Source organism: Oncorhynchus gorbuscha, linkage group LG10 (assembly GCF_021184085.1).
Source record: "Oncorhynchus gorbuscha isolate QuinsamMale2020 ecotype Even-year linkage group LG10, OgorEven_v1.0, whole genome shotgun sequence".
In the NCBI taxonomy this organism is placed as follows: Eukaryota; Metazoa; Chordata; class Actinopteri; order Salmoniformes; family Salmonidae; genus Oncorhynchus; species Oncorhynchus gorbuscha.
The window spans coordinates 96,140,015-96,155,239 of NC_060182.1; the positions used below are offsets into that span (position 1 = coordinate 96,140,015).

The 15,225-nt window shown below is 47.5% G+C and overlaps 1 protein-coding gene across 2 annotated transcripts in view; it reads right to left on the reverse strand.

The window, feature by feature from the left end:
- Nucleotides 1-15,225, reverse strand: part of LOC124046801 (papilin-like) — a 78,679-nt gene that overhangs the window by 57,895 nt on the left and 5,559 nt on the right. For both annotated transcript variants that reach the window (XM_046367558.1, XM_046367560.1), the window contains exon 2: nt 12,995-13,057. In XM_046367558.1, the coding sequence (XP_046223514.1) occupies nt 12,995-13,051 (57 nt within the window). In that variant the 5' untranslated portion in view covers nt 13,052-13,057. The remainder of the gene's footprint in view (nt 1-12,994; nt 13,058-15,225) is intronic.

The following is a 15,225-nucleotide window of genomic DNA, read 5'->3' on the forward strand; positions in this document are numbered from 1 at the left end:
CCTATTCCCTATTGAGTGCACTACAACCAGGGCCCCCTTTATAGGAACACGATACTTTAGACCAGGGCCCCCTTTATAGGAACACGATACTTTAGACCAGGGCCCCCTTTATAGGAACACGATACTTTAGACCAGGGCCTACGGGGCTTTATAGGAACACGATACTTTAGACCAGGGCCCCCTTTATAGGAACACGATACTTTAGACCAGGGCCCCCTTTATAGGAACACGATACTTTAGACCAGGGCCCCCTTTATAGGAACACGATACTTTAGACCAGGGCCCCCTTTATAGGAACACGATACTTTAGACCAGGGCCCCCTTTATAGGAACACGATACTTTAGACCAGGGCCTACGGGGCTTTATAGGAACACGATACTTTAGACCAGGGCCCCCTTTATAGGAACACGATACTTTAGACCAGGGCCCCCTTTATAGGAACACGATACTACAACCAGGGCCCCCTTTATAGGAACACAGGGGCCCCCTTTATAGGAACACGATACTTTAGACCAGGGCCCCCTTTATAGGAACACGATACTTTAGACCAGGGCCCCCTTTATAGGAACACGATACTTTAGACCAGGGCCTACGGGGCTTTATAGGAACACGATACTACAACCAGGGCCCCCTTTATAGGAACACGATACTTTAGACCAGGGCCCCCTTTATAGGAACACGATACTTTAGACCAGGGCCCCCTTTATAGGAACACGATACTTTAGACCAGGGCCCCCTTTATAGGAACACGATACTTTAGACCAGGGCCCCCTTTATAGGAACACGATACTTTAGACCAGGGACAACAGGGTTTTATAGGAACACGATACTTTAGACCAGGGCCCACGGGGCTTTATAGGAACACGATACTTTAGACCAGGGCCTACAGGGCTTTATAGGAACACGATACTTTAGACTAGGGCCTACGGGGCTTTATAGGAACACGATACTTTAGACCAGGGCCCCCTTTATAGGAACACGATACTTTAGACCAGGGCCTACGGGGCTTTATAGGAACACCATACTTTAGACCAGGGCCCACGGGGCTTTATAGGAACACGATACTTTAGACCAGGGCCTACGGGGCTTTATAGGAACACGATACTTTAGACCAGGGCCCACAAGGATTTATAGGAACACGATACTTTAGACCAGGGCCTACGGGGCTTTATAGGAACACGATACTTTAGACCAGGGCCTACGGGGCTTTATAGGAACACGATACTTTAGACCAGGGACAACAGGGCTTTATAGGAACACGATACTTTAGACCAGGGACAACGGGGCTTTATAGGAACACGATACTTTAGACCAGGGCCCACAAGGATTTATAGGAACACGATACTTTAGACCAGGGCCCACAAGGATTTATAGGAACACGATACTTTAGACCAGGGACAACAGGGCTTTATAGGAACACGATACTTTAGACCAGGGCCCACAAGGATTTATAGGAACACGATACTTTAGACCAGGGCCCACAGGGCTTTATAGGAACACGATACTTTAGACCAGGGCCTACGGGGCTTTATAGGAACACGATACTTTAGACCAGGGCCCACAGGGCTTTATAGGAACACGATACTTTAGACCAGGGACAACAGGGCTTTATAGGAACACGATACTTTAGACCAGGGCCTACGGGGCTTTATAGGAACACGATACTTTAGACCAGGGCCTACGGGGCTTTATAGGAACACGATACTTTAGACCAGGGCCCACAAGGATTTATAGGAACACGATACTTTAGACCAGGGACAACAGGGCTTTATAGGAACACAATACTTTAGACCAGGGACAACAGGGCTTTAAAGGACCATGATACTTTAGACCAGGGCCTACAGGGCTTTATAGGAACATGATACTTTAGACCAGGGCCTACAGGGCTTTAAAGGACCATGATACTTTAGACCAGGGCCTACAGGGCTTTATAGGAACATGATACTTTAGACCAGGGCCCACAGGGCTTTATAGGAACACGATACCTTAGACCAGGGCCCACAGGGCTTTATAGGAACACGATACTTTAGACCAGGGACAACAGGGCTTTAAAGGACCATGATACTTTAGACCAGGGACAACAGGGCTTTATAGGAACATGATACTTTAGACCAGGGCCTACAGGGCTTTAAAGGACCATGATACTTTAGACCAGGGCCTACACTACTATCCTGTCATCTTCCTCACCACTATCCTGTCATCTACCTCACCACTATCTTGTCATCTACCTCACCACTATCCTGTCATCTACCTCACCACTATCTTGTCATCTACCTCACCACTATCCTGTCATCTACCTCACCACTATCCTGTCATCTACCTCACCACTACCCTGTCACCTACCTCACTACTATCCTGTCATCTACCTCACCACTATCCTATCATCTACCTCACCACTATCCTGTCGCCAGTATCCTGTCATCTACCTCACCACTATCCTATCATCTACCTCACCACTGTCCTGTCACCACCATCCTGTCATCTACCTCACTACTATCCTGTCATCTACCTCACCACTATCCTGTCATCTACCTCACCACTATCCTGTCATCTACCTCACCACTATCCTATCATCTACCTCACCACTATCCAGCTCACCACCACCCTGTCATCTACCTCACCACTATCCTGTCATCTACCTCACCACTACCCTGTCATCTACCTCACCACTACCCTGTCATCTACCTCACCACTATCCTGTCATCTACCTCACCACTATCCTGTCATCTACCTCACCACTATCCTGTCATCTACCTCACCACTATCCTGTCACCACTATCCTGTCACCACTATCCTGTCACCACTATCCTATCATCTACCTCACCACTATCCTGTCACCACTATCCTGTCATCTACCTCACCACTATCCTGTCATCTACCTCACCACTATCCTGTCATCTACCTCACCACTACCCTGACATCTACCTCACCACTATCCTGTCACCACTATCCTGTCATCTACCTCACCACTATTCTGTCATCTACCTCACCACTATCCTGTCATCTACCTATCACCACCTCATCACAGTCATCTATCTACCTCACCACTATCCTGTCACCACTATCCTGTCATCTACCTCACCACTATCCTGTCACCACTATCCTGTCATCTACCTCACCACTATCCTGTCTTCCTCACCACTACCCTGTCATCTACCTCACCACTATCCTGTCATCTACCTCACCACTATCCTGTCACCACTATCCTGTCATCTACCTCACCACTATCCAGTCATCTACATCACCACTATCCAGTCATCTACCTCACCACTATCCTGTCATCTACCTCACCACTATCCTGTCACCACTATCCTGTCACCACTATCCAGTCATCTACCTCACCACTATCCTGTCATCTACCTCACCACTATCCTGTCACCACTATCCTGTCATCTACCTCACCACTATCCAGTCATCTACATCACCACTATCCAGTCATCTACCTCACCACTATCCAGTCATCTACCTCACCACTATCCTGTCATCTACCTCACCACTATCCTGTCACCACTATCCTGTCATCTACCTCACCACTATCCTGTCATCTACCTCACCACTATCCTGTCACCACTATCCTGTCATCTACCTCACCACTATACCTGTCATCTACCTCACCACTATCCTGTCACCACTATCCTGTCATCTACCTCACCACTATCCTGTCATCTACCTCACCACTATCCTGTCATCTACCTCACCACTATCCTGTCATCTACCTCACCACTATCCTGTCATCTACCTCAACACTATCCTGTCATCTACCTCACCACTATCCTGTCATCTACCTCACCACTACCCTGTCATCTACCTCACCACTATCCTGTCATCTACCTCACCACTATCCTGTCATCTACCTCACCACTACCCTGTCATCTACCTCACCACTATCCTGTCATCTACCTCACTACTATCCTGTCATCAACCTCACCACTATCCTGACATCTACCTCACCACTATCCTGTCATCTACCTCACCACTATCCTGTCATCTACCTCACTACTATCCTGTCATCAACCTCACCACTATCCTGACATCTACCTCACCACTATCCAGTCATCTACCTCACCACTATCCTGTCACCACTATCCTGTCATCTACCTCACCACTATCCAGTCATCTACCTCACCACTACCCTGTCATCTACCGCACCACTATCCTGTCATCTACCGCACCACTATCCTGTCATCTACCTCACCACTATCCTGTCATCTACCTCACCACTATCCTGTCATCTACCTCACCACTATCCTGTCATCTACCTCACCACTATCCTGTCATCTACCTCAACACTATCCTGTCATCTACCTCACCACTACCCTGTCATCTACCGCACCACTACCCTGTCATCTACCTCACCACTATCCTGTCATCTACCTCACCACTATCCTGTCATCTACCTCACCACTATCCTGTCACCACTATCCTGTCATCTACCTCACCACTATCCTGTCATCTACCTCAACACTATCCTGTCATCTACCTCACCACTATCCTGTCATCTACCTCACCACTACCCTGTCATCTACCGCACCACTATCCTGTCATCTACCTCACCACTATCCTGTCATCTACCTCACCACTATCCTGTCACCACTATCCTGTCATCTACCTCACCACTATCCTGTCATCTACCGCACCACTACCCTGTCATCTACCGCACCACTATCCTGTCATCTACCTCACCACTATCCTGTCATCTACCTCACCACTATCCTGTCACCACTATCCTGTCATCTACCTCACCACTATCCTGTCATCTACCTCACCACTATCCTGTCATTTACCTCACCACTATCCTGTCATCTACCTCACCACTATCCTGTCATCTACCTCACCACTATCCTGTCATCTACCTCACCACTATCCAGTCATCTACCTCACCACTATCCTATCATCTACCTCACCACTATCCAGCTCACCACCACCCTGTCATCTACCTCACCACTATCCTGTCATCTACCTCACCACTACCCTGTCATCTACCTCACCACTACCCTGTCATCTACCTCACCACTATCCTGTCATCTACCTCACCACTATCCTGTCATCTACCTCACCACTATCCTGTCATCTACCTCACCACTATCCTGTCACCACTATCCTGTCACCACTATCCTGTCACCACTATCCTATCATCTACCTCACCACTATCCTGTCACCACTATCCTGTCATCTACCTCACCACTATCCTGTCATCTACCTCACCACTATCCTGTCATCTACCTCACCACTACCCTGACATCTACCTCACCACTATCCTGTCACCACTATCCTGTCATCTACCTCACCACTATTCTGTCATCTACCTCACCACTATCCTGTCATCTACCTCACCACTATCCAGTCATCTACCTCACCACTATCCTGTCACCACTATCCTGTCATCTACCTCACCACTATCCTGTCACCACTATCCTGTCGTCTTCCTCACCACTACCCTGTCATCTACCTCACCACTATCCTGTCATCTACCTCACCACTATCCTGTCACCACTATCCTGTCATCTACCTCACCACTATCCAGTCATCTACATCACCACTATCCAGTCATCTACCTCACCACTATCCTGTCATCTACCTCACCACTATCCTGTCACCACTATCCTGTCACCACTATCCAGTCATCTACCTCACCACTATCCTGTCATCTACCTCACCACTATCCTGTCACCACTATCCTGTCATCTACCTCACCACTATCCAGTCATCTACATCACCACTATCCAGTCATCTACCTCACCACTATCCAGTCATCTACCTCACCACTATCCTGTCATCTACCTCACCACTATCCTGTCACCACTATCCTGTCATCTACCTCACCACTATCCTGTCATCTACCTCACCACTATCCTGTCACCACTATCCTGTCATCTACCTCACCACTATACCTGTCATCTACCTCACCACTATCCTGTCACCACTATCCTGTCATCTACCTCACCACTATCCTGTCATCTACCTCACCACTATCCTGTCATCTACCTCACCACTATCCTGTCATCTACCTCACCACTATCCTGTCATCTACCTCACCACTATCCTGTCATCTACCTCACCACTATCCTGTCATCTACCTCACCACTACCCTGTCATCTACCTCACCACTATCCTGTCATCTACCTCACCACTATCCTGTCATCTACCTCACCACTACCCTGTCATCTACCTCACCACTATCCTGTCATCTACCTCACTACTATCCTGTCATCAACCTCACCACTATCCTGACATCTACCTCACCACTATCCTGTCATCTACCTCACCACTATCCTGTCATCTACCTCACTACTATCCTGTCATCAACCTCACCACTATCCTGACATCTACCTCACCACTATCCAGTCATCTACCTCACCACTATCCTGTCACCACTATCCTGTCATCTACCTCACCACTATCCAGTCATCTACCTCACCACTACCCTGTCATCTACCGCACCACTATCCTGTCATCTACCGCACCACTATCCTGTCATCTACCTCACCACTATCCTGTCATCTACCTCACCACTATCCTGTCATCTACCTCACCACTATCCTGTCATCTACCTCACCACTATCCTGTCATCTACCTCAACACTATCCTGTCATCTACCTCACCACTACCCTGTCATCTACCGCACCACTACCCTGTCATCTACCTCACCACTATCCTGTCATCTACCTCACCACTATCCTGTCATCTACCTCACCACTATCCTGTCACCACTATCCTGTCATCTACCTCACCACTATCCTGTCATCTACCTCAACACTATCCTGTCATCTACCTCAACACTATCCTGTCATCTACCTCACCACTATCCTGTCATCTACCTCACCACTATCCTGTCATCTACCTCACCACTATCCTGTCATCTACCTCACCACTATCCTGTCACCACTATCCTGTCATCTACCTCACCACTATCCTGTCATCTACCGCACCACTACCCTGTCATCTACCTCACCACTATCCTGTCATCTACCTCACCACTATCCTGTCATCTACCTCACCACTATCCTGTCACCACTATCCTGTCATCTACCTCACCACTATCCTGTCATCTACCTCACCACTATCCTGTCATTTACCTCACCACTATCCTGTCATCTACCTCACCACTATCCTGTCATCTACCTCACCACTATCCTGTCATCTACCTCACCACTATCCAGTCATCTACCTCACCACTATCCTGTCACCACTATCCTGTCATCTACCTCACCACTATCCTGTCATCTACCTCACCACTATCCTGTCATCTACCTCACCACTATCCTGTCATCTACCTCACCACTATCCTGTCATCTACCTCACCACTATCCTGTCATCTACCTCACCACTATCTTGTCATCTACCTCACCACTATCCTGTCATCTACCTCACCACTATCCTGTCATCTACCTCACCACTATCCTGTCATCTACCTCACAACTATCCTGTCACCACTATCCAGTCATCTACCTCACCACTATCCTGTCACCACTATCCTGTCATCTACCTCACCACTATCCTGTCATCTACCTCACCACTATCCTGTCATCTACCTCACCACTATCCTGTCACCACTATCCTGTCATCTACCTCACCACTATCCAGTCATCTACATCACCACTATCCAGTCATCTACCTCACCACTATCCTGTCATCTACCTCACCACTATCCTGTCATCTACCTCACTATCCTGTCACCACTATCCAGTCATCTACCTCACCACTATCCTGTCATCTACCTCATCCACTATCAGTCATCTACCTCACCACTATCCAGTCATCCTACCTCACCACTATCCTGTCATCTACCTCACCACTATCCTGTCACCACTATCCTGTCATCTACCTCACCACTATCCTGTCATCTACCTCACCACTATCCTGTCACCACTATCCTGTCATCTACCTCACCACTATCCCTGTCATCTACCTCACCACTATCCTGTCATCTACCTCACCACTATCCTGTCATCTACCTCACCACTATCCTGTCATCTACCTCACCACTATCCTGTCATCTACCTCTCACCACTATCCTGTCATCTACCTCACCACTATCCTGTCATCTACCTCACCACTATCCTGTCATCTACCTCACCACTATCCTGTCATCTACCTCACCACTATCCTGTCATCTACCTCACCACTATCCTGTCATCTACCTCACCACTATCCTGTCATCTACCTCACCACTATCCTGTCATCTACCTCACCACTATCCTGTCATCTACCTCACCACTATCCTGTCATCTACCTCACCACTATCCTGTCATCTACCTCACCACTATCCTGTCATCTACCTCACCACTATCCTGTCATCAACCTCACCACTATCCTGACATCTACCTCACCACTATCCAGTCATCTACCTCACCACTATCCTGTCACCACTATCCTGTCATCTACCTCAACACTATCCAGTCATCTACCTCACCACTCACCACTATCCTGTCATCTACCGCACCACTATCCTGTCATCTACCTCACCACTATCCTGTCACCACTATCCTGTCACCACTATCCAGTCATCTACCTCACCACTATCCTGTCATCTACCTCACCACTATCCTGTCATCTACCTCACCACTATCCTGTCATCTACCTCACCACTATCCTGTCATCTACCTCACCACTATCCTGTCATCTACCTCACCACTATCCTGTCATCTACCTCACCACTATCCTGTCATCTACCTCACCACTATCCTGTCATCTACCTCACCACTATCCTGTCATCTACCTCACCACTATCCTGTCACCACTATCCTGTCATCTACCTCACCACTATCCTGTCATCTACCTCACCACTATCCTGTCATCTACCTGTCATCTACCTGTCACCACTATCCTGTCATCTACCTCACCACTATCCTGTCATCTACCTCACCACTATCCTGTCATCTACCTCACCACTCCTGTCATCTACCTCACCACTATCCTGTCATCTACCTCACCACTATCCTGTCATCTACCTCACCACTATCCTGTCATCTACCACATCCTGTCATCTACCTCACCACTATCCTGTCATCTACCTCACCACTATCCTGTCATCTACCTCACCACTATCCTGTCACCACTATCCTGTCATCTACCTCACCACTATCCTGTCATCTACCTCACCACTATCCTGTCATCTACCTCACCACTATCCTGTCATCTACCTCACCACTATCCTGTCATCTACCTCACCACTATCCTGTCATCTACCTCACCACTATCCTGTCATCTACCTCACCACTATCCTGTCATCTACACCACTATCCTGTCATCTACCTCACCACTATCCTGTCATCTACCTCATCCTGTCATCTACCTCACCACTATCCTGTCATCTACCTCACCACTATCCTGTCATCTACCTCACCACTATCCTGTCATCTACCTCACCACTATCCTGTCATCTACCTCACCACTATCCTGTCATCTACCTCACCACTATCCTGTCATCTACCTCACCACTATCCTGTCATCTACCTCACCTCTACCTCACTATCCTGTCATCTACCTCACCACTATCCTGTCATCTACCTCACCACTATCCTGTCATCTACCTCACCACTATCCTGTCATCTACCTCACCACTATCCTGTCATCTACCTCACCACTATCCTGTCATCTACCGCACCACTATCCTGTCATCTATCACCACTATCCTGTCATCCACCACCTCACCACTATCCTGTCATCTACCTCACCACTATCCTGTCATCTACCTCACCACTATCCTGTCATCTACCTCACCACTATCCTGTCATCTACCTCACCACTATCCTGTCATCTACCTCACCACTATCCTGTCATCTACCTCACCACTATCCTGTCATCTACCTCACCACTATCCTGTCACTACCTCACCACTATCCTGTCATCTACCTCTATCCTGTCACCACTATCCTGTCATCTACCTCACCACTATCCTGTCATCTACCTCACCACTATCCTGTCATCTACCTCATCCACTATCCTGTCATCTACCTCACCACTATCCTGTCATCTACCTCACCACTATCCTGTCATCTACCTCACCACTATCCTGTCATCTACCTCACCACTATCCTGTCATCTACCTCACCACTATCCTGTCATCTACCTCACCACTATCCTGTCATCTACCTCACCACTATCCTGTCATCTACCCACTCACTATCCTGTCACCACTATCCTTATGTCATCTACACACCACTATCCTGTCATCTACCTCACCACTATCCTGTCATCTACCTCACCACTATCCTGTCATCTACCTCACCACTATCCTGTCATCTACCTCACCACTATCCTCACCACTTTCCTGTCACCACTATCCTCACCACTATCCAGTGTCATCTACCTCTCCACTATCCTGTCATCTACCTCACCACTATCCAGTCATCTACCTCACCACTATCCTGTCATCTACCTCACCACTATCCTGTCACCACTATCCTGTCATCTACCTCACCACTATCCAGTCATCTACCTCACCACTATCCTGTCACCACTATCCTATCATCTACCTCACCACTATCCTGTCACCTACCTCACCACTATCCTGTCATCTACCTCACCACTATCCTGTCATCTACCTCACCACTATCCTGTCATCTACCTCACCACTATCATGTCACCACTATCCTGTCATCTACCTCACCACTATCCTGTCACCACTATCCTGTCATCAACCTCACCACTATCCTGTCATCTACCTCACCACTATCCTGTCATCTACCTCACCACTATCCTGTCATCTACCTCACCACTATCCTGTCATCTACCTCACCACTATCCTGTCACCTACCTCACCACTATCCTGTCATCTACCTCACCACTATCCTGTCATCTACCTCACCACTATCCAGTCATCTACCTCACCACTATCCTGTCATCTACCTCACCACTATCCTGTCACCACTATCCTGTCATCTACCTCACCACTATCCTGTCATCTACCTCACCACTATCCTGTCATCTACCTCACCACTGTCCTGTCACCACTATCCTGTCATCTACCTCACCACTATCCTGTCATCTACCTCACCACTATCCTGTCATCTACCTCACCACTATCCTGTCATCTACCTCACCACTATCCTGTCATCTACCTCACCACTGTCCTGTCACCACTATCCTGTCATCTACCTCACCACTATCATGTCATCTACCTCACCACTATCCTGTCATCTACCTCACCACTATCCTGTCACCACTATCCTGTCATCTACCTCACCACTATCCTGTCATCTACCTCACCACTGTCCTGTCACCACTATCCTGTCATCTACCTCACCACTATCCTGTCATCTACCTCACCACTATCCTGTCATCTACCTCACCACTATCCTGTCATCTACCTCACCACTATCCTGTCACCACTATCCTGTCATCTACCTCACCACTATCCTGTCATCTACCTCACCACTATCCTATCATCTACCTCACCACTATCCTGTCATCTACCTCACCACTATCCTGTCATCTACCTCACCACTATCCTGTCACCACTATCCTGTCATCTACCTCACAACTATTTTATTTGGACCCATCTTCCAATAGGTGCTCTTCTTTGCAAGGCATTGGAAAACCTCCCTGGTCTTTGTGGTTGAATCGGAGTTTGAAATGCACTGCTCGGCTGAGGGACCTTACAGACAATTGTAAATGTGGGGTACAAAGCTGAGGTAGTCATTCAAAAATCACGTTAAACACTATTATTGCACACAGAGTGAGTCCATGCAACTTATGTGACTTGTTAAGCAAACTAACTTATTTTGGCTTGTCATAAAATAGGGGTTGAATACTTATTGACTCAATACATTTCAGTTTTTAATTTTTAATACATTTGTGTCACGCCCTGATCTGTTTCACCTGTCCTTGTGATTGTCTCCACCCCCTCCAGGTGTTGCTCATTTTCCCCAGTGTATTTATCCCTGTGTTTCCTGTCTCTCTGTACCAGTGTATTTATCCCTGTGTTTCCTGTCTCTCTGTACCAGTGTATTTATCCCTGTGTTTCCTGTCTCTCTGTGCCAGTGTATTTATCCCTGTGTTTCCTGTCTCTCTCTACCAGTGTATTTATCCCTGTGTTTCCTGTCTCTCTGTGCCAGTGTATTTATCCCTGTGTGTCCTGTCTCTCTCTACCAGTGTATTTATCCCTGTGTTTCCTGTCTCTCTGTGCCAGTGTATTTATCCCTGTGTTTCCTGTCTCTCTCTACCAGTGTATTTATCCCTGTGTTTCCTGTCTCTCTGTACCAGTGTATTTATCCCTGTGTTTCATGTCTCTCTGTGCCAGTGTATTTATCCCTGTGTTTCCTGTCTCTCTGTACCAGTGTATTTATCCCTGTGTTTCCTGTCTCTCTGTACCAGTGTATTTATCCCTGTGTTTCCTGTCTCTCTATGCCAGTGTATTTATCCCTGTGTTTCCTGTCTCTCTCTACCAGTGTATTTATCCCTGTGTTTCCTGTCTCTCTCTACCAGTTCGTATTGTATGTTTCCAAGTCAACCAGCGTGTTTTCCCCATATTCCTTTTGCTATTCTCCTTTTTCTAGTCCTCCCGGTTTTGACACTACTTTCTGAAGGCACTGGATCGATCCAAAGTGCTGTATGTGACCCCTGTATGATCATATATATAACACCTTACTGTAACTAGGTTAGATGTGACCCCTGTATGATCATATATATAACACCTTACTGTAACTAGGTTAGATGTGACCCCTGTATGATCATATATAACACCTTACTGTAACTAGGTTAGATGTGACCCCTGTATGATCATATATAACACCTTACTGTAACTAGGTTAGATGTGACCCCTGTATGATCATATATAACACCTTACTGTAACTAGGTTAGATGTGACCCCTGTATGATCATATATAACACCTTACTGTAACTAGGTTAGATGTGACCCCTGTATGATCATATATAACACCTTACTGTAACTAGGTTAGATGTGACCCCTGTACCTGACTATTTTTGTATTCACGGAATATAATAACAATATTATACAGTACTATTCAGATGAACATCACGTCTGCTCACCATCAGAGCTGGAGCCAGGAACAGCTGCAGAACAGACAGATACCACAGCATCTTCATCTTTCACTGGTGGAGATGAAAGGACAACAAGTTAGTCATATAAAGTTATACTGTCGTTATTCTAATGACCTGTAGACCTTCTAGTCTGTAGACCTTCTACTCAGTAGACCTTCTAGTCTGTAGAACTTCTAGCCTGTAGACCTTCTACTCAGTAGACCTTCTAGTCTGTAGACCTTCTAGCCTGTAGACCTTCTAGTCTGTAGACCTTCTAGCCTGTAGACCTTCTAGCCTGTAGACCTTCTAGCCTGTAGACCTTCTAGCCTGTAGACCTTCTAGTCTGTAGACCTTCTAGTCTGTGTGGGGGCTATATACAGGGGGTACCGGTACTGAGTCAATGTGGAGGCTATATACAGGGGGTACCGGTACTGAGTCAATGTGGAGGCTATATACAGGGGTACCGGTACCGAGTCAATGTGGAGGCTATATACAGGGGGTGCCGGTACCGAGTCAATGTGGAGGCTATATACAGGGGGAACCAGTACCGAGTCAGTGTGTGGAGTTACAGGTTAGAGGTCATTTGTACATGTAGTTAGGGGTGAAGTGACTATGCATAGATAGTAAACAGCGAGTAGCAGCAGTGTCATTGTCCGGTGGCCATTTGATTAATTGTTCAGCAGTCTTATGGCTTGGGGGTAGAAGCTGTTAAGGAGCCTTTTGGTCATAGACTTGGCGCCGGGTACCGCTTGCCGTGCGGTAGCAGAGAAGTCTACGACTTCGGTGACTGGAGTCTCTGACAATTTTATGGGCTTTCCTCTGACACCGCCTATTATATAGGTCCTGAATTGCAGGAAGCTTGGACCCAGTGATGTACTGGGTCGTACACACTACCCTCTGTAGTGACTTACGGTCAGAGGCCGAGCAATTGCCATACCAGGTGGTGATGCAACCGGTCAGGATGCTCTCGATGGTGCAGCTGTAGAACTTTGAGGATCTGAGGACCCATGCCAAATCTTTTGAGGGGGAATAGGTTTTGTTGTGCCTTCTTCACGACTGTCTTCGTGTTAATGGGGCCTGTTCGGCCCTCCTATTCCTGTAGTCCACGATCAGCTCCTTTGTCTTGCTCACATTGAGGGAGAGGTTGCTGTCCTGGCACCACACTGCCAGGTCTCTGACCTCCTCCCTATAGGCTGCCTCATCACTGTTGGGTATCAGGTCTAACACTGTTGTGTCGTCAGCAAACTTAATGATAGTGTTGGAGTCGCGTTTGGCCACGCAGTCATGGGTGAACAGGGAGTATAGGAGGGGACTAAGTACACACCCCTGAGGGGTCCCAGTGTTGAGGATCAGCGTGGCTGATGTGTTGTTGCCTACCCTCACCACCTGGGGCGGCCCGTCAGGAAGTCCAGGATCCATTTCCAGATGGAGGTTTTCAGTCCCAGGGAATTTAGCTAAGTGATGAGCTTTGAGGGCACTATGGTGTTGAATGCTGAGCTATAGCCAATGAACAGCATTCTTACATAGTAGGTGTTATTTTTGTCCAAATGGGACAAGGGCAGTGTAGAGCGCAATTGAGATTACGTCATCTGTGGATCTGTTGGGGCGGTATGCAAATTGGAATGGGTCTAGGGTATCCGGGAGGATGCTGTTGATGTGAGCCATGACCACCCTTTCAAAGCACTTCACAGCTATCAACGTGAGTGCTGGGGGGCGGTAATCATTTAAGCAGGTTTCCTTGGGCACAGGGACTATGGTGGTCTGCTTGAAACATACAGGTATTATAGACTCAATCAGGGAGAGATTGAAAATATCGGTGAAGACACTTGCTAGTGTATCAGCGCATGCTTTGAGTACACGTCCTGGTAATCTGTCTGGCCCGCGGCTTTTTGAATGTTAACCTGTTTAAAGGTCTTGCTCACATTGGCTACAGAGAGTGTTATCACCAGAACAGCTGGTGCTCTCGTGAATGCTTCAGTGTTGCTTGCCTCGAAGCGAGCATAAAAGGCATTTAGCTCATCTGGTAGGCTCGCATCCTGTTTTCCCTTTGTAGTCCGTAATAGTTGTCCAGCCCTGCCACATCCGACGAGTGTCACAGCCGCTTATAGTCTGTTACAGTCTGTAGACCATATACTCTGTATCCATATTTTTGTTTTTTACCATGTCAGCAGTGATGCTAAACGGAGCAGTGTGGGAGCTACAGTTCTGGCATTTACGTTGGAAGTTTTGGTCGGCTATGG